The following is a 22,149-nucleotide window of genomic DNA, read 5'->3' on the forward strand; positions in this document are numbered from 1 at the left end:
CACTGTCAGTGTAGTACCACAGAGTTGATACGTTACTCTGGGGTTATTGCTTCCCATATGCAGTACTTTACATTTGTCAATGTTAAATTTCAGTTGCCACCTTGCAGCCCATCTGCTCAACTTTTCTAGATCCTGTTGCAGGAGCATAATGTCATTAGTGTCATTAACAACTCTGACAACCTTCGTATCATCTGCAAACTTGGACATTAAGCCTGATATACCATCATCAATATCATTTATAAATACAGGAAACAACAATGGACCCAACACTGAACCCTGAGGACTCCACTAATAACATTAGTCCACGAAGAGCAGTGTCCATTGATTACCACTCTCTGTCTTCTCCCACTCAAACATCCCTTTGCCCATAGCAGCAATTGCCTCCAATGCCAGACTGCTCCAGTTTGTGCAGCAGTCTTCTATGTGCAACAGTAGCAAAAGCCTTTCTAAGATCCAAATATATGATATCAAAATTATTCTTTTTATCCAGTTCCTTTGTGACAACATCATAGTATCCAATCAAATTGGTCGGACAAGACTTCTCCCGTAACAAACCCATGCTGTGTCCGAGTTATAACTGAAGTCTTGTCTAGATGATCCTGCAATGCTTCTTTAACCAGTGCCTCCATTAATTTCTGTGGAACAGAAGTTAAACTAACAGGTCTGTAATTATTTGTGTCTTCCTTTGATCCTCCTTTGTGGATTGGGGTCACATTTGCACATTTCCAGTCCATAGATACCTCCCCTGAGTCCAAGGAAGTTCTCATAATTATGGCTAAGGGTTTGCTTACTTCCTTTCCTGCCTCCTTTAATATAACTGGATAGATTGCATCCTCCCCAGGTGCCTTTCTTATGTTTATCTTCAACAATTTCTCCTCCACAATACTCTCAGTTATTACAGTATTATCTAGCTTACTGCCAGAGTTTAATACACCTCTGGCATTCCCCTCTCCGAATAACTCCTCATGTGTGAATGTCGATGCAAAATATTTTGCATCTACATTGCAAGCTTCAGTTGCAAGGTTAAACTTCCAACTGAAGTTTAACCTTGACAAATGCAAAGTACTGCATATGGTTAGACCAGGGTTTGAGCCCATGACCATCAAATACAGAGAATGCAGAAAGGTCAGGGAATGACCACCGCATATCCCCAGAGCAATATGGCCTTAGTTGCTAATGCTCCTAAAAAAAACCAAATAACAATAACTACATATGGGTAGAAGTAACTCCAGAGAAACGTACCAACTGTGTGGTACTACACTTAAGGTAGTAGAAAATGAAAAAGACCTGGGAGTAATTTTGCAGTCAAATATGAAGTTTTCTGAGCAATGTAGGAAGGCTGCCAGGGCAGGTCATGGGGTTTTGTCAATAATATATAGGACTTTTGCTAGCAGGGAAAAGGAGGTGATTGTCTCTCTGTATAAGGCAGTGGTCAGGCAATGCCTTGAGTACTGCATACAGGTCTGGAGGCCTCACTTTAGGAAGGATGTAGATTTGCTTGAGCATGTACAGAGAAGAGCAACAAGATTGGTGAGGGGAATGAAGGGATCCTCTTACCAAGAGAGGCTTAAGTTCTGCAAATTGCAGTGGCTGGAGACTAGGCACCTGCGCAGTGAGGGGTAAAAGGTGTATAAGGCCTTGAATGGGTTGAGCACGCTGAATTCTGATGGGATCCTTCCAATTGTTCAGATTACAAACTTAAGGGGGCATAAATTCAAATTAAGAAAAGACAGATATTGAATAGATGTGCGGAAATTTGCCTTTAGCCAGCGGGTTGTTAATTGCTGGAACAAACTTCCATCTCGTTGTTTAAGTTAATAGGTTAAATAAATTTATGGAGGAACTTGACAAGCATTTGGAGGGAATGGTGTGATTTTTTTGGCCAATGCTGCATAAGCTCATACACTTGCTTTCTTGCATCACATGCCACTATTACTATTACTATTCATTTAGTTTGTTAGCTATCTGAGCAGGATCATCAGCAGTTGAACCATCGATATCAAGTGGAACCAATCTGATTTATCCCCTTCCTTCTAGAGTTTACAAAAGTAAAGAATTCTTTGCCAAAGATTTCTCGTCATCTACCCTTGCCTGCCTAACCTCCTTTGTGACTTGGTTACAAACCAGCTTATATCTATCATAGGCCTCTGTATCACCTGTTAATTTATACATATCCCATGCATTTTTCTTCTCTGCTACATGTCTAATTAGTTAATCTGACCTCCATTTAGGCCTAAATCTTGAACAATATTTCTTAGTTGGTATGAAAAGCCTAATAGATTCCAAAATTATTTCTTTGAATGCTTCCCATTTTGAATTTGCTGTTGGTAACATCATCAGTTTGCCCCACCGTATAAAAATTTAAATACTGTCTCAGACTTCCGTAGTCACCTTTACAAAAGCAAAATCCTTTCCCTTTACCCTTAATGGTAGTTACCTCTTTGAGTAAATCCCACTTTAGCACACTGTGATCACTGCCACCTAGTGGTTCCTTTATCTGCGGATTCTTAATGCATGAAGAATCACTACTGATAATCAGATCAAGAGTATTACTCCCTCTAGTTTGCCTCCCGAACATGCTGATGTACAAAAAAATCATCCAATAAATCCACAAAAGACTTGCTCGTGTGTGAGTGACCAACCCACAAATTCCTGTCAATCTCTGGGAAATTAAAATCCACCATTATTAGACACTCTGATTTACTGGCCCACTCTATTTCTCTGCACAATTGCTCATTATACTCATCAAGTTCATTAGGCTTCTAACACACACACACACACCTACTCTTAATTTTTACTTTCCCAGTGCATATGTCACCCAAACAGACTCAACATTGTATTGTCCACCAACATCAATTAGATGCACTTCCTTAGATATGTTGTGTTTCTTAACTAATAGCATAACCCCTCCTTTCCTGTCCTGTCTATCCTTTCTGTACACATTACACATTGTACTCCCTAAATTCCAATTCTGCACTGCTATCTGTGTGACACCATGTCTCTGATATCCCAACAATATCTGCATTTGATGTCTTGACTAGCACTTCATGCTCATCAAATTTATTAACTGTACTCCTAGCATTGGTGTACATGCAAGTATGCATGCATGCACCTGTTTCTACTCTTAGTTACCCTAACACAATCCATGTATTTACTTGTTCCACTGTGACTCCCAGCAGTTCTGGAAATCCCCAGCCTTGCTTTCCAGGCTGCTTGTCAATTGCATTTGAACATAAGCAGTGCAAGAATCACTTTCACCTCTGCCAGCGGTTGCTGGTAATCTATTAGTCCTCTCCCGTGTAAATATACAAATATATTTACATAAAAAAGCCCATCATTTTGTAGCGGAATGGTATGTGCTTCATATTAATGAGTACTTTGTATAAATTGAGTTCGTGTTAACGAGATTTTATTGTACCTTCAAGGATAAAAAGAAAGGTTTTTGCTTTCATAAAGTTAACTAGAATGGTCTCAGACATTTTAAAATCTATGTAGTAGGATCAACTGATGATGTTACCATCAGCAAATTCTAAATGGGAAAGCATTCAAGTGAATAATCATTGAAGCTTCTAGGCAATTTGTACCAACTAAGAAATACTGTTCGAGACTTAAACCTAAAATGGACATTAGATGAACCAATGAGACTTATGGCGGAGAAGACAAATGCATGGGATGCATATAAACTCCCCACAAAACTCCATATACTACCCCTTTAAATATACATGATAAAAATAGTACAAAAGGAGGGGATGTGTATCAGCCAGCTCAAATGGATGGCGCTAACTGAAAAATAGTGTCGACGATATGATTACGAGATATGAAGGATGCAACAACACAAACGTCTGCACACCCTACTCCAGTCGAAGATGTGTCGAGTCTCAAACTGATACAGCTGTGAACTCATATCTTGCCATAAACGGCGAACATTCACAGCTATCTGAAGTGCAAGACACCGAATGGCCTGCCCAGTTATATGCAATTCTCGGTATCTTTATAAAGCATCTATAATACAAACTATTGAAAAGGAAATGAAGGAATTATGCTATCTGATTACTGCCTCCCATCCCTCTCAGAGCAGCAACAGCTGCCCTGAATGTCTTTCATTTTGTTCTGCAATTGATATTCCTAGTGAAAGGTCACAATATAAACCTGCACACCCAACTAGCATTCAGGGTTCTTCTTCAAACCTTTTCAGTTATTCAGATCATCAGTTAGATAGAAAAGAAGTCTCCATTGAAACTCAGCCTAAGTCTAGTCAGTTAAATCTGAGCCAAACATCAAGCATGCAGCTCAAAAAGATGCCACACAATTGCAGCCTGCCCACAACTCATCGTTTGATCAGTTCAAACTAAATATATTACCTGCCCAACCTACAGGGCTCCAGTCTAAGAAATGTAACAACCTCACTATGCCAGTCGACAGACCTCCCATTCAATACCAGCCTATGACCTGAGTCAGATCATGGCGACACAGTCGACAACGAATGAATTAGACAGAAAACTCTAAACCAAAACACAGCTTTCCACCCAGATGAAGAACAAACTGCTTCTATTCTACAGGGTGTCTCAAAAATATTGGTACAAACGTTTAGGGGAGGTAGGTAGCATCTAAAGGAATGTGAATCGCATAGGAACCCATAACCGGAAATGTCACGGGAAAGTAGTAGCAGAGGCACAAGAAGCAGAAATGACACACGACAGTAATTAGTGGCAAACATTTATTTGACATAATATTAACAATGGAGTATGAGATGGATGCATTTCATGATGTTACAATAGATGCTTGAAGGTTCCACCATGAGACGTGATGCATGCGTGACACCCACGCAGTACGGATTGACGGACACGGTCAAACACACCTGGAGTTTCTCTGACAGTAGCAGCAGCAGCACAGACGAGTCTCTCCACGAGATTCATTTCCGTCTCCACAGGCGATTCATACACAATAGACTTGAGGGCCCCCCATAGAAAGAAATCAAGGCTCGATAAATCAGGTGAGCATGGGGGCCAGGCAACGGGTCCACCATGGCCAATCCATCGACGTCCAAAATGCCTGTTCAAATGGTCACGAACACACCTTCCATAATGGGCAAGCGCCCTGTCATGTGAGACGCAACATTTGAAACCAAATGTTGCGTCTCATATTTGCTGGAACATCGTCAAGTAACCCTGGTAGAACTTGTTCAAGAAAGATCCGATATTTAGCAGAGTTCATGCGGGATGGTAACAGGTATGGGCCGACTAAGCGGTCACCGACCATACCTGCCCAAACATTTATTGCGAAGCAATTTTGTCCCTCATGGGGGTGCACACCGTGTGGGCCCTCTCCTAATCCATACACTAGGTGCATGTCTGCCAGCTCACAGTTCGTATATTGATGCATGCTCTTCGTGCGGCGACTACTGCTTGAATGTGTAAACCAGAAATTTTCCCTCTCGCGAACTGATGAACAGCGCCGTGTACGGTGATGTTTCCGGTTATGGGTTCCTATGCGATTCACATTCCTTTAGAATGTTACCTACCTCCCCTAAACGTTTGTACCAATATTTTTGAGACACCCTGTATAGGAACATCCAGCACCTCATAGCTCCAAGCAGTAAGTACTACGGGAAAGGCAAAAAAGCAGCATATACATCCCTTGACTCTCCCCTCAGACCACAACCAATGAAATTGCGACAGACTTGAGAGATGAATGGCAACTTGATGTCGCAGTGGAACAACTCCCAGCCAAACACCGGAGCTATGCCTCCTTCAAGCTCGAATGCGGCTCCGAACGGTATCACAATGTCAAAAGTCCATCTATATGGTCAGCAGGAGAGCAACACACCATGACACACTGGGAAACGTAAAAAGGCTGCAGAATGAAAGATAGGTGACCTGCCTATAGCCGCAGTAGCAGTCAATCCATTCCAAAGGTAGATACTCCAGTGCACATTCACCTGTTACCTTGCCACCCAAGTTGCCTCCCTGTAGTTCCTCTGGAACGACAACCTCAAAACATAATCCATGAAACTGAGATGCCTATCACTACCAGAATCACATTAAGAGAAACAACCTGTCCTAGAAAGAACCAAACAACAAGAGTCCGGACAATTAAAAGTCCCTTTAACCCCCATGGTCACACTACTTTATCAGAACGTCCTCAGTTTAAGGAATAAAATTAAAAACATTGACAAAATTTTGTTATCCAAAGAGTTTGATATGCTTTGCCTCACCGAGAACTGGCCAGAACCCAGCGAGCATTACATTGCAGCTACGACTTCAAGTGGCTATGGCTCTGTACTCGCATCCAGGAACAAAAGGAGGGGAGGAGGAACTTCACTATTCTACAATCAATCCATCCACACCCTTTAAAACAGCATCTCCGGTAACTCAGATGATTATAAGGTGCTCTACGCATTGCTTAAAATGAGGTCCATTTCCATTGAAGTTGTTGTCATCTACATACCTCCTAATCCTACACCAGAAACAATGCAAGTTGTGTCCAACTGGATCCTTCACCTCCTCCACACCTTTACCAACGAAAATTGTCTGTGGAGATTTCAGCCTCCTGCCATGTCTGGAACATATGAAAAGATTGCTCCTGTCACAGTCGACCTGTTAACTCAATGGATTATTACAGTGGCTCGATACGCTGCCTCAAAGACAGTCACTATCACTCCCACTCTAGAGCATGATGGTCCCCACATCTAAGCTCCAGCTTTCAACTAAAATAGCAACTCTATAAGCAATGGAAGGCAAAATTAATAATAGGAAAACCTTTTCAAGAGCCATTTTCAACCTCCAAACATTCCAGGCCATCAAAAGCTATTTTGATCATTTGCTAACAATTGGTAAGATACGATACACAGAACAAACCACCAGTTTCCCAGAACAACTTGATTCCCAGAGGTGGATTGACTTCATAACCAGATTTGTAAACATCGTAGGGTCCAGTCGTAATCTCGAACACATATGCAGTCATGACAAACAGGACTCTCTGACATCTATCACCATACTAAACACCAAATCTTGGCAGCCTTGAATTCAACCCCATCCTCTACAGCTGTGGGTGCTGATGGAATACCACAGTTCATACTGAGATGCCTGGGCCCCATATATCCAGCCCCTTATAAGCATCTTCAATGTAGTGCTGACGATACATCTTCCCTCATCAATGTAATCTCTTTTGGGAACGAGAGTAGCCTTGTGCAGGAGAAGTTTTTTCTGTTTTATTAGCTTAAATTGGCATGACTTATTTTCTAGAGCAGCTTTATATTCCTAGTTACAATACTTTGTTTAAAGTTTAACTTAGAGAATTTGTAGGTTATTACTTAGTATCGATAAGGGTATCCAAACCACATGTTACAAGTTTTGCAGCTCCGCTGAACGGAAAGTTTTTTAGACATATTTAGCTGCTTTATTGACCAATTGTTATATAAAATTATTTTGTATAAGTAGCTTATAGACCTAGTCGAGATCCTTGGTTTATTCTGATTTGAGACAGCGAGATTTTGGAAGTTAATTTGATACTTAAGTGTCCGTAGATTTACCGTTAGTAACTTGCCGCCATTGTTATACGATACAACAATAAATCCCGAACTAGATAGCGTTGGCTTAGTATAGAATAGTATATTATATAATATTGTCAGTTAATCAGTAAAATCTATTAATCTTGTTAAACTTCATTGTCAATTAAATTGTACTTTTTAACTAAATACGTATAATGACTTAGATTTTACAAACGTAACATGGGTGCCTCCGTAGCCAGGTGGGCAGGAGCAGCAGTGCTTAGAACACTCTTCTTGATTGGACTGGGGTTCGAGCCTGTTCCCACCAAATACGGAGCATGCGGAAAGGTCAGGGAATGACCACTGCATATCCCCAGAGCAATATGGCTTTAGTTGCTAATGCTCCAAATAACAAACAAACAATAACCTCTTGTGTTTGGGGTTTATATAAAAAAAAAAAAAAAAAAAACAACAACAAACGTAACATAATTAATAAATACATAACTTGATATGGAAGTTATATAAATGGAACTCGTAGATAATACTCGATACTGAAAAATATATATAGATATACAGGGTGTCTCAAAAATATTGGTACAAACATTTAGGGGAGGTAAGTAACATCTAAAGGAATGTGAATTGCATAGGAACCCATAACCGGAAACGTCACCGTAAGAAAAATGCATGGGATACATATAAATTATCAGGTGACATGGAAGCCTCTGATAGATATAAGCTGGTCTGTAACCAAGTCACAAAGGATATTGGGCAGGCAAAGGCAGATTATGAGAAATCTTGGCAAAGGATGCAAAGAAAAACAGAAAAGAGTTCTTTACCTATGTAAACTCTAGAAGGAAAGGGATGAATCGGATTGGCCCACTGGATATTGATGGTTCAATTGTTGATGATCCTGCTCAGGTGGCTAACAAACTAAACCAGTATTTTGCATCTGCATTCACACATGAGGAGTTATTCAGGAAGGAGAATACCAGAGGTGAAGTAAACTCTGGCAGTGAGCAGGATGCTTTTGTAATAACTGAGAGAAAAGTGGAGGAGAAATTATTGAGGATAACCATAAAAAAGGCACCCGGGGCAGATGGGATCTATCCACTTATTTTAAAGGAGGCAGCAAAGAAAGTAAGCAAACCCGTAGCCATAATTATGAGAGCTTTGGACTCAGGGTAGGTACCTGTAGACTGGAGATGTGCAAATGTGACCCCAATTCACAAAGGAGGATCAAAGGCTGACACAAGTAATTATAGACCTGTGAATTTAACTTCTGTTCAGGAAAATTAATGGAGGCACTGGTTAAAGAAGCACTACAGGATCATCTAGACTAGACTTCAGTTGTAGCTCGGACACAGCATGGTTTTTTAAGGGAAAGTCTTGCCTGACCAATTTGATTGGATACTATGATGCAGTCACAAAAGAACTGGATGCAGGGAATAACTTTGATATTATATATTTAGATCTTAGAAATTCTTTTGATACTGTTGCACATGGAAGACTGCTGCACAAATTGGAGCAGTGTGGCATTGGAGGCAAATTGCTGCTTTGGATAAATGGATGGTTGAGGGGGAGAAGACAGAGAGTGGTAATCAATGGACACTGCTCATCGTGGACTGATGTTATTAGTGGAGTTCCTCAGGATTCAGTGTTGGGTCCATTATTGTTTTCTCTATTTATAAATGATATTGATGATGGTATATCAAGCTTAATGTCCACGTTTGCAGACGATACAAAGGTTGGCAGGGTTGTTAAGGACACTACTGATGCTATGCTGCTGCAACAGGATCTGGAAAGGTTGAGCAGATGGGCTGAGAGGTGGCAAATGAAGTTTAACATTGACAAATGTAAAGTACTACATGTGGGGAAACAGCAACCCCAGAGCAACGTATCAACTCTGTGGTACTACACTGACAGTGGTAGAGAGTGAAAAGGACCTGGGGGCAATTGTACAGGCAGATATGAAGTTCTCTGAGTAGTGCAGATGGGCTGCAAGAGTAGCCCATGGTGTCTTGTCAATGATATACTGGAATTTTTGTAGCAGGGATAAGGAGGTAATTATTCCCTTGTATAAGGCAATGGTCAGGCCACACCTTGTGTACTGTATACAGGTCTGGAGGCCTCATTTCAAGAAGGATGTAGAGCTGCTGAAATGAGTACAGAGAAGGGCAACAAGATTAGTGAATGGAACAAAGGGTTGCTCTTACGAAGAAAGGCTTAAGTTTTGCAAATTACAGTGTCTAGAGACTAGGCACCGTCGAGGTGATCTCATAGAGGTGTATAAAGCCTTCAATGTTTTGAGCATGTTCAATGCTGATGGGATTCTTCCTCTTGCTCAGAATAATCACCTGAGAGGACGGAAAGACAGATGTAGATAGATGTGCTGAAATTTGCCTTTAGCCAGTGGGTAGTTGGTTGGTGGAACAGACTTCCATCCCCTGTTGTGGAAGTTGATAGCGTAAATAAATTTAAGACTGAGCTGGAAAGGTATTCCGAATGAACAGAGGGGTGAAATGGAAGTGATTTTTTTTTTTTTTTTTTTTTTTTGGCTGATGCTGTATAAGCTTGCTTTCTTGCATCATATGCCTCTACTAATGCTAATGCTAATCCACAAAGGAGGATCAAAGGGGGAGACAGGTAATTCCAGACCTGTTAGTTTTACTTCTGTTCCAGGGAAATTAATGGAGGCACTGGTTAAAGAAGCATTGCAGGATCATTTAGACAAGACTTTAGTTACAGCTCGGACACAGCATGGGTTTATTAAGGGGAAGTCTTGTCTGTCCAATTTGATTGGATATAATGATGTGGTCACAAACGAACTGGACGCAAAGAATAATTTTGATATCACATATTTGGATCTTAGAAAGGCTTTTGATACTGTTGAACATGGAAGACTGCTGCACAAATTGGAGCAGTGTGGCTTTGGAGGCAAATTGCTGCTGTATTTAAAGGGGTGGTTGAGTGGGAGAAGACAGAGTGGTAATTAATGGACATGGCTCTTCGTGTTCTAATGTTATTAGTGGAGTCCCCCCAGTTGTTGTTTTCTGTATTTATTAATGATATCGATGATTGTATATCAGGCTTAATGTCCAAATTTGCAGGCTATGCATAAGTCAGCATAGTTGTCCCCAGAGTATCGTATCAACTGTGTGGTACTACAATGACAAAGTGTAAAGTGTGTTAATTGTCTGACGGCACCAGGGGTTTCCCCATCTCCGTGTTGTGTATTCTGTTTTTGTGACACAGAACTCTGTGGAGACCAGAGGAGATTTAAAAGTGTGGGGAGGGGAGTGAATGTCGTGCAGTGTTATGTTCTGTTGTTTCTCTGATCATATAGCCATTCGGACCCATCGTTGCTCACACTTTGCTACGATCAGGCAGGTCAAGCACTCAGTAGATTGTTTAAGTACTTTGTCAGGCCTGCCACTAATTTCCAAGGATTTCAGTGACAAGGCCTATTTATTAAAAAAATAAATAAATAAATAAAAAGGGTGGTGGGGTAGGTTGAACACTAGAATTTGGAAAGGCCAAAAGAGATTTTCAAGACAGCGGTTGAATTTAGATGTTGATTAGAATTTGGCGACATTGTTAAGGAGCATTCTCGGTCAATTTAGTTAGAGTTGGGGGGAGACTGAAGATTAGGCGGAAATAGGTAGAAGGATGGGGACAATAGAATAGTCACTCCCAAAGAAGTCAGTGGGGATGTGCCCCACCAAGCGAAGTATAGGGGAGGCTGGGAGGTGACGGAGACCCATCTCCCCCTTGCCTGGGGATGGGGTTTGAGTACCTAGTTCAGATCGCCAAATGGTGTGTTGTGCTGATTTCAGTAGGATAGTCAAACTGCCCATCCTGCTCCGGAGGTAGGATGTGTTTGTTGACAGTGGGTAGTGGTAGAGACATATATTTACTTCATTCATAATCTGCATTCTCACTCTACTTGCATTCTATTTTTATACTTTTTTCTTATATTTTATAATAATCCATAACACTCATTCACTCTCTCTTTCCCTCATTCTGGGTCACTCTTTCTTTCACCAAAACTGACATTTATTCCCTTTTTCTGTAATTCCTAATTCACTCTTTCACTCAGTGCCCAGCCTGTTCATTCTGTCTTTCATTCTCATTCATTCTACATTGCATCCTCTTACTACTAGCTTACTGATATTTTTCAGCTAATCTGCTTCCCTGGCTGCCTCTACATCTCCCTCCCCTAAATAAGTAATTATTTGGTGGCAGGGTAGTCCTGGGGGTACCCATGTCAATCCAGTTTTGTTGTGCTAGGTTTCTGTCAGGGCACAGAATACTGCTATCCTTACAGTTTTTAAGTCATAGTCTGGGTGTGGTGGGAGATGTGAGCAATTTTAACTAGTGATTTTTGGTTAATTGTCGGGGGGCTGAATTGTCATTCTTTGGATAGTTCTGTGCATTTCGAATACTTTCTGTGTGTAGGGTGTAAAGGCTTTATAGTTTTCCTCAATGATAAACAGGTGTTCTTCTCCTGGGAAGGGGCCAATCTGTGCTATTAGCTTTCTGGGGATGTTATAAATTATACATTCATGTAGAATGTGTGCCCAGTCTTCATTCTCGCCACAGGTGCAGTTTGGGTCGTCAGTAAGCCCTAAGGAGGTTAGTCTTACTTCTAGGGAGCTGTGACCTGTTAGTATAAATGTTTTCCCCCTTTCTTCACTGTTTTGTCTCTTTCCAACTTTAGCATTGAAGTCCCCCCAAAATGATAGTGTAGTAAGTTTTCTGTTCATCTAGAAGACTCAATTTCTGTGTACATTTCTTAAACCTCTTCATCATCATGGCTCGATGTTGGTGCATAAATCATTATAATCTTTAGCTTATACCTCTTAGAAATCCTGAGTAGTAGTCTTGACACCCTTGGTGATGTACTTTTGAATTCCAAAATGTTTTTTATATCTTTATGGACCAGAAAGCCAACTCCACCTTCACTCCTTTCACTGTTTCTGTTGGTATACAGCAGATTTCCACTTGATAAACTTATAAGTGATTCATTTCTTCTTCTTGTTTCAGCCAAACCAAATGATATTCCAATTCACATTTTCTAGTTGCTTTTCCAGCTCTAATATCCTGTCTTCACCGATGAGCGACCTTACGTTGTAACAGGTCAAATTCAGTTTTCGTGCATGGCAGCCTGGTCATACCCAGAGATTCTTAGCAGAGGGTGCTAAGAATCTCTGGGTACGACCAGGCTTCCACTCTGATCTTCTCGCTGCTGTAACAGGGGGAGTGAAAGCTGCTGGGGACTGAGGGCCATTTGGTTCATCCCACAGCGCCAGTTCTGCTTACCAAAAGTGGCCCACTGGGCACTCACATCCTTTCGTCCGGGCTTCGAGTCAAGCAAGCCGGACTTTTCACCCATTTAAAGTTTGAGAATAGGTTGAGGTCGTTTCGGCCCCAAGGCCTCTAATCATTCGCTTTACCGGATGAGACTGATTCCCTCGAGCGCCAGCTATCCTGAGGGAAACTTCGGAGGGAACCAGCTACTAGATGGTTCGATTAGTCTTTCGCCCCTGTCACGTGTTGGAGGGTTTAGTCTTTTCCTCGTCGCGCCAACCAGGCGTCTTGAAGAGAACCACTCTACACTTTCGTTGCCACCTAAGTGACATAACAGGGCTTACCATCGAGAAGGTGTGCATGAGTGGATTTTAGGTAAGCAGGCCTAAAAGGACTTCAGAAGATATAGGACTTCTCCTGTATCTTCTGAAATAGAAAGATATTGGATCCATCAGTGTTTTAGACTGAGTGTCTGATAACACATAGAATGCCTGTTCCCCTCTAAGCACCTAAGTAATGATATGTGTTTCTGCAATCATAATGACAGTAATGATGTATGCTTCTGCCTATCTGCCTAATTTTTCAATTAGGTTGATGAGTTGAAGTTTAATTGACAAATGCAAAGTACTGCATATGCATAGCAGTAATTCCAGAGTAACATACTGCACTCAGGTAATGGAAAGTGAAAAGGACCAGGAGATATTTGTGCAGTCAGATGCATAGTTCTCTGAGTAGTGCAGACATGCTTCCAAGACAGCTCATGGGGTTTGGTCAATGATACGGTATAATGGAAAGTGAAAAGGACCAGGAGATATTTGTGCAGTCAGATGCATAGTTCTCTGAGTAGTGCAGACATGCTTCCAAGACAGCTCATGGGGTTTGGTCAATGATATACACTATAGGAATTTTAACAGCAGGGATAAGGAGGTGATTATCCCAGTGTATAAGGCAATGGTCAGGCCACATCTTGAGTATTGTATACAGGCCTGGCAGCCTCATTTTAGGAAGGATGTAGAGCTTCTGAAACAGGTACAGAGCAGGGAGATGAGGTTTATAAGGAGAACAGAGGAGGTTGATAAGGAGAACAGAGGAGTTTTATAAGGAGAACAGAGGAGGTTTATAAGGAGAACAGAGGAGGTGCTCTTAGCAAGAAAGGGTTTAGTTCTGAAATTGCAGTGTCTGGAGACTAGGAACTTGTGAGGTGATCTGATTAAAGTGTTTAAGGGTTTGAGTGGGTTGAACAAGCTGAGTGCTCATTGGATTCTTCCCCTTGCTCAGACTACACACATAAGGGTCCATAAATTCAAATTGAAGGATGGTTGCTGAATCAGAGTATGGAAGTTTACCTTTAACAGGTGGTTGATTGCAGGAACAAACTTTCATCTGTTGTTCTTGGAGGGATTGCTAGAATAAATTTAAGGAAGAACAAGACAAACTGTTGGAGAGGTGGATTCGTGAAATGTGGAGATTTTTTTTTGTGGATTCTGTATGAGCTAGCTTTCTTGCATCATTTGCCACTAATATGAAATTGTTAGAACATGCTACTTTTTTTCATAATTCATTTTGGGGGACATGGTCATACCTGTGGTACATCCAAAACTGTAGTTATGAAGAGGCGCATTGTAGGGCTTGCATAAAACCGAGAAATTTCAAAACCGAGTTTAACCGAAGTTTACTCTTAAAACCAGTTTTAAAACTGATTTTCTCAGACTTAGGGAAAATAATTAAAAGCTTATAACACAGGTATTTATTTTATCTTGGGTAGATTGTACAAATCGTAATCAAATCTTTTAAACAAAATCTATCACCTCTTATAGTAAAAAAAAATAAAAAAATTAAAATGCTCCTAAAAAGTAACCAGCTTGAGATTATACAAAATTACAAATTGTATTCAAATCCTTTGAATAAAAACTATCTTCTCGTATAGTAAACAAAAAAATAATAAGCCCTATAATAATAATAATAAATAAATAAAAATAATATGAAAAAAAACAGCTTGGAGATTTATTGCTCAGCTTTTTTCTGAAAATGATCCTTTAAAAAACACAGTATATTAAGCATTTTGCCTGATAGACTTGACCTTATTTTTGTGTTAAAGAGACCAGTGATCGAAAACACTCTCTCAGATTGGACACTTGTTGGTTTAATGGTCAGCAGTGCTCTATAAACTTTCTCCAGCTTTTCACTTCTACTGCTAGTTGCCTCCAAAATTTTAAATTCTTTGCTGATTTCCATTTCACTCGGATATTTTGAAAGCCCTCAAGTTAATTTCTTTATTACACTAGCATACTCTCGCATGAGTGTATCTCCAACATCAGAACTAGGTGAGTCTTTGTTTTCTTCTAAAAGAACAGTTCGTTTATTTTCAGTTTCTTCGTTCAATGCTAAGACCCCTTTGGAATGTTTTGCAAACAATCTCTGATAAATCTCTTCAGCATGCTTTTTCAAAACTTGCTTACTTGGAAAATCAAAAGTTCTTGAACCTGAATCTTCTTTCCTAAACTTTTTGGGGTTGTGTAGATAGCTCAGCAAAGCCACAGTTTGGCAATTTCGTCTTGCATTGTAACGCTGCAAAAGGCTTTGGCGAAACTTTAAAGCAAATGGGTTTTCTGCTGTATCAAGCTTAGCAAGCAGAAATTCTGTTGAAGACTCTGCTTTAAGTAAGTCTGTATCTTCTGAGGTTATAGCCTTCAGAATCATTTCAACTGGTCGCAAAGTTTCACATAGCAATTCAAGTGTTTTCCAGTCATCGTCAGACACAGCTTCAGTTGACAGTACTGCACATAGAGCATTTGGAATGCAATTTTTCAATTTCAAAAATCTCTCAATCATATAGAATGTGCTATCCCATCTAGTCTTGCAATCTAATATAAGTTTATATTCTTTCCCATTAAATTTTGCTTTAACAAAATTTTGTAATGTCATTTTTGTTAGGCGATTTTCGAAAAAGCTTGCAAATTTTTCTGACTTTGTTAATAGTTTATGCAATATTGGCCATTGGATTGAAGAAATAAATGAGCTCATCGGTAAAGTCGGTTTGATAAAGCATGCCTTGCTGTCTTTCTCCAACTTCTTCATCATCACTACTTTCTTCATTATTTTCATTTTCTTCATTGTCTTTGTGAGACTCAGAGACTGTCGCACCATAATTGATTGCTTTTTCATAAAGTACATCTATAACTGACAGATGTATACAATGGGCTATACATTGTTGATGATTAGGCGTAATTTGCTTGCCAAACTTAATCACCATTGCTGCTCCATCGGTGGTGTAGGCAACAATATCCTCATGCAAGTTCAAATCAAATTCCTTCAAGTGTCCATTCACAATTTGCTCAATTCTTCTGCTATCAAGTGAACCATTAATCTCAATAAGATCTAACAACCAATGGTTGTCTTTTGAATGCACATTTATATTCATATACCTTTTATTTTGTATAGACGTATATTCGTCTAGAGTCAATGAATACCATGCACCCAAAACCAATGAATTTTTGAAATGCTGAATGAGTTCTTCTTTCTTAGTTTTATAATAATTCAGAACCATATTTTTAATTCCATTCACTGAGGCTGGTAGTAATTTATCGTATTTATTTATCTGAAGGTGACAGCTTGACAAAAACTCACTCTTGGCAATTGAATTAAAAGAAAATCCATCTAAAGCAACTAATTTTGAAATCCCTTCTTCCATAGATTTTTTAACGATAAAGTTTTCTAATGTTCTTACCATTTTTATGGGAGTGTCACTGTTATCTTGTTTAATGTCAATCTGATGCATTTTCTTTAAATGCAACATCAAAGATGATGTAGATCCTCCAGACGACTTCATTATCTTCTGACATCTCGAACATTGTGCTTCATCTTTGCTTTTTCGAGCAAAATAATTCCGTACATTTGATTTCATCTTAGGCATATTAAGAGTAATAAATATTAATTAGTAGGAATTTATATCACCAACAATTTTAATTAAAAATATTGAAGATAACAAAGGCACAATACTATGCATCACTCCCGCAAGCACTGAATGAAGAGTCTAAACAAGGCAAGTTTCAAAATTTTCACGAAAGAAATTTTTTATTTATTTACTTGCAATTTTTTTTTCCCCAGTTAAATATATTTTATTTTCAAAATTACATAAAAGCTAAATTTGGTGAAGCTGCTTTTTGGAGAACATTTGATCGCAAATTTAATAGGAATAAAGAAGCAAAAAACTTTCTACGATTGAAATTTGATGCAATATTCAGCGAATCTGTTTCTAGTGGGTAACCATCAATAAGGCGCGTTCCATAACTTGCCTGGCGAACAAGATAGAAATGTTGAGCATTTTCTTTTACGCTATCGCTCCGACTCACTCGGTCGTAAATGAGTACACCTCCATCGTGCCCTGATACATTCAGGGGTTAATGGGATACAAACCACTGATTTCCTTGCGTAGTGACCACTTGAACTGAGCCTTCTTAACACAGTTGGGTTGGAAATGTCTTCACCTGTAGCTGCAGCAACTTCAAGAGATGGTTGATTACAGGATATCAACAGGATATTTTTAAAGATACCCCTCCTTGATTTGGGCCACTTGCCCATGAGATTCGTACCTAAACATAAAATAAAATAAAAAACATGTTTAAAACATAAAGCAGTTGAACGATCCAGACAAACGAACAAACAAAAGAAAATGTGCGTAACAAAAAACTATATTCGAGGGCTAACTAAGAAAATATTCAAATCCGGTTTTAGAAGCTCGGTTTCAGTTTTAACAACTCAATATGAAAACTGGTTTGCAAGCCCTAGCGCATTGTATAAAGATTGTACTGTTCTTAAAATAAACAGTATAATATATATAGCAAAAGCAGTGTGTTTATTCCTTATTTATTTCTAGTTGTGGAATACATTCTCTGCTGGTTGGATTATGGGAAAAAGTTAAAATTCATTAAATGAATAAATAAGTGACCCTTTTGAATAACTGTTTTCATTCTACCCTGCTATACTGTCAGATACCAGCTTATCTGTGGATAACCTTTACTATAGCCTTAGTCTCTGTGGAACACTTATTATTGTAAAGAAGTGCAAATTTTAAGTTTATTGTAAATGTCTTATGATATTTTCCACCATTCATTCCCAAAAAAAGCCATTCATTTCTCAAAAAAACAGTTGGTTTCTAGTGTTTTTTTTGGCCATTCTCTCCTCACACACCCTACAATCCAATTCATCTGTCTATAGGATTCAGGTCAGTGTTCTGAACTGGACAGTCCAACTTTTCAATGCTGATATCCTCCAGTGTGTCACAGCATCAACAGTGTGACTGGAGCATATTCCTGCTGATAGAGGTATGAGCATTCCCAGATGTGCTGCCAACATAGATAATGCCTTATTATCCAGAACATCTAGATTGAACTCGGCATTTGTGGTTTTTTCCAAAACAACAAGTGGTCACAGGTCAAACCCTGAAAAACAGTCCCAGACCATCATGTTGCCTCTGCCAAACTTTGATGGATGATGCAGTCTGGCAGGTAGCTTTCTCTGGGCATGCACCACATCCAAGCATGACCATCGGACTGGTAGCCTATGGACTGACTTGTTATTCCAAAGTACAGCTTTCCATTGATCTAGGGTTGAAGAATGGCAGGCCTTATACCAAACTAAATGGCACCTGGCATTAGTTGGAATGCCATTAGTGGCTTGTGGACAGCTGCTGAACCATGATAATGGATATAATGCAGTGTTCTGTGCATTGTACTGCCACTGACACATATCCCAGTTATCTCACTGAGGACGACCTATGTGTGCTGTGACAACGTCTACAGGCATTCCAAGAAAAAGATTCTTTGAAGGCTCTCTGCCGACCGAGCTAGCCAGGTGGGTAAAGTGCCTGCCTGGCAACCCAAAGGTCACGGGTTCGAATCCCACCTCGGGCTTGGATCAAAGTACTGCAAAAACCTTGGGAGGTGCATTATGGCCACAGAAGCCAATGCGCCAACAACTACCAAAAAAAAAAAAAAAAAAATTGAAGGCTCTTCTATCATATTATTATTATTAGCCATATGGTGCAAGGAAGCCTGAGGCTTATGCAGCACCAGCCAAAAAAAATTTCCAAGTTACCCTGAGAGAGAGTCAGAAGTAGAAAGGAATCACCAAGGAAGAGAAGAATGATGATATCCAGCTCAGGACCCTGGGTGTGTTAGATACCAGTCTACTTCCATTTGCAGATTGTGGAATTGTCACCAATTATCAACCTAGGGATTTTTGGTGCCATTGAAATTTCATGTACAGACCAACTGATTATGAGATATTCTATTATTATTCCATGCTGAAAGTTTATTAACTCTGTTGATTGCAGCGTCTTGCATTCATATTCATACTAGTCTCCTCAAAGTCCTGTGAACATATTTATAATGTTTGATGTGTGGTGCTTGTGTAGGATGGGACCAATAAATGGAGCTGGGTCTGATTATAAATGGTAGGCAGTGTGCCAACATTTTTTAAAACATTTTGATATGATTGATTGAAATGTAGACCATTCAGAAGGGGGGAGGTTAAAAGAAAACCTAAAAATCCTTTACATTATTTACAAAATGCTGAGTTTCCTTTGTGATGCATCTATTCTTGTTGCCATGTTCTCATCCCCTCCCTCGAGTAAATTATATAAAATATGGATATCGAGTTGCATAAAAATCAGTTTCACAAGAGAGAGAGAGAGAAAGAAAGAAAGGAAGGCTATAATTAATCTATTAATGTATGGTAGTAATTTGTAATCTGTAATAATTTTTACTTTTAATTTTCTGAAAGGTAATGAAAAAATGGTTTGCAGAATTTACAGATGAACAGAAGAATGCAATGTTAAAAGTAATTCTGGTAAGTTACCTTTATGTTTAATATTAAGAATGTATATTATTAGTTTCATTGGCATATTTTGCTTATTTACTAAGAAAAAGTGCTCTGTTGAAAGCCTTGTGCTTTTAACAGCTCCAGCACTCTCCATTATTAGTTAATATTTATTGTTATTGATATGTTACGGGCTGACGAGGCTACTAGTGACGGTCGTGTTCCAAGCCGCTAAGTGGATTTTTCTTATTTATTGATTTGAAATTATTGTTTTTCTAAAACTTTTGATTTAAATTTAGTAGTATAACATTATTTTGTGATTTTTTGATTAATTTGGTGTATTTATTCTTTACTCGGCCTTGTAAAAGTATCGGTAAGGGTTTCCACGTGTTCGTAACTACCGTTAGTAACTTTCCCGCCATTGTGATACCGTACTAGATATACCGTAGGTTATATACCATACTAGATAGCGTTAGTTGAACTTCGTTAGCAGTTAAATTGTACGTTTAAATAAATACATATAACGACTTAGATTACAAACGTAATATAATTAATAACATAATTAATTAATAAATTAATAGAATCATGACTCAGACCAGAGCAGCAAAGCAAAAGGCTCAAGCTAATGGAAGTGCTGTGGCTCAGAGCAGAACTGAGGGGGGCAGTTGTCCTCTGACTCACAGCCTTATAAAATGCACTGTTTGCTTGATGTTTGCAGAGCAATCGGGTACAGGACATGATACTGCCAAGGGGAATGTCTTTGTGTGTGTGCGATGCAAGGAGTGTATCGATATCAGGCAACAACTCGGCGTTCTTATGGGCCTATATGAGAGCTTGAAGGACAGGGTGGATGCCCTCGAAGAAACTAAATTGAGGGGCCCATCAAGCTCTCAGCTGCCCACATCAACGCCAGAGCTTGCACTTGGGCATCGCGTGACACAGAGACAACCCCCAAGGCAGAATGCGCTGGTCCCGAAGGAACTAGTAGTTGTTGGTGACTCTATTGTCAGGGAAACGGGGAACATGCTTTGTAAAAAAGATAGGTGGAACAGGACCAGGGTATGTCTGCCAGGGACAAAGGTTGATGACGTTGTAGAGCGAATATCATCTTTTAAGGGCACAAAAGGTGATATAGTTGTACACGTTGGCACTAATAATATTAAGAGTAGGAGACCGGCAGAATTACTTAACAAGTACAGGTCACTGTTGAACAAAAGCCGAGAATTAGGGTTGAATTTGAAAGTGTCTGCAATTCTGCCCAGACACGATAGGAGGGAGTATATGATGAGAGCCTTGTCGATCAATTCGGCCCTGGAAAGATTGTGCAAGGCTCAAGGGGTAGAATTTTTTTCAGCCTGGACTGTACTTGTTAACAGGAGAGATTGCTTCTACAGGGATGGGATACACTTAAATAGAAAGGGTGCAAGAATATTTGCTGATGCTATCGAGGCAGTGTTAGGTGGGTCGGAAAACTGCTAGCTTGGGGGGAGACAAAGACCAATAGATTGACAGTAGCCACTGGCAGAGGTGGGAGAGATTCTTGCACTGCGTCTATTAGAATGAGCAGAAGCCTGAAAAACAAGATGCATGGTATTTCAGAGACTGCTGGTAGCCATTGCGGTACAAGTAAACACATGGGTTGTGTTAGGGTAGCTAAGAATAGAAACAGGTGCAGGTATACTTGCGTGTACACCAATCCTAGGAGTTTATTAAATAAATTTGATGAATTTGAGGTATTGCTCAAAACGTCGAAGGCAGATATTGTTGGGATATCAGAGACGTGGTGTCACACAGATATAAGGGATGCGGAACTGCAATTTGGGGAGTACAACGTCTACAGAAAGGATAGACAGGATAGGAAGGGGGGAGGTGTTATGCTATTAGTTAAGAAACACATAAAAACCAAGGAAGTGAAGCCAGTCGACATCGCTGGACAGTGCAGTGTGGAGTCAGTTTGGTGTGACATAAACACTGGGAGATCAAAATTGAGAGTAGGAGTGTGCTATAGGCCTAATGACTCTGATGAGTATAATAAGGAACTGTACAGGGAAATAGAGTGGGCCAGTAAATCAGAGTGTCTTATAATGGGAGATTTTAATTTACCAGATATTGACTGGATTTTGGGGGCTGGTTACTCACACACTAGCAGGGCTTTTGTGGATTTATTGGATGATTGTTTTCTACATCAGCATGTTCGGGAGGCAACTAGAGGGAGTAATACTCTTGATTTGATTATCAGCAGTGATTCTTCATGCATTAAGAATCTGCAGATAAATGAACCACTAGGTGGCAGTGATCACAGTGTGCTGAAGTGGGATTTACTCAAAGAGGTAACTACCATTAGGGGTAAAGGGAAGGGTTATTGCTTCCGTAAAGGCGACTACGATGGACTGAGACAGTATTTAAATTCTATACAGTGGGACCAACTGATGATGTTACCAACAGCAAATTCAAAATGGGAAGCATTCAAAGAACTTATCTTGGAAGCTACTAGGCTTTACATACCAACTAAGAAATATTGTTCAAGGTTTAGG

General features: G+C 39.8%; 1 protein-coding gene across 1 annotated transcript in view; it reads left to right on the plus strand.

Annotated features, from left to right (window-relative positions):
• LOC150076512 (uncharacterized) overlaps window positions 1-22,149 on the plus strand; it is a 188,149-nt gene that overhangs the window by 22,298 nt on the left and 143,702 nt on the right. Inside the window, exon 2 of the mRNA XM_090387374.1 lies at window positions 19,580-19,645. Coding sequence (XP_090243500.1) covers window positions 19,580-19,645 — 66 coding nt within the window. The remainder of the gene's footprint in view (window positions 1-19,579; window positions 19,646-22,149) is intronic.

Source organism: Mastigoproctus giganteus, chromosome 13, assembly GCF_048544385.1.
Source record: "Mastigoproctus giganteus isolate SK-2022 chromosome 13, ASM4854438v1, whole genome shotgun sequence".
NCBI classification, from domain to species: domain Eukaryota; kingdom Metazoa; phylum Arthropoda; class Arachnida; order Uropygi; family Thelyphonidae; genus Mastigoproctus; species Mastigoproctus giganteus.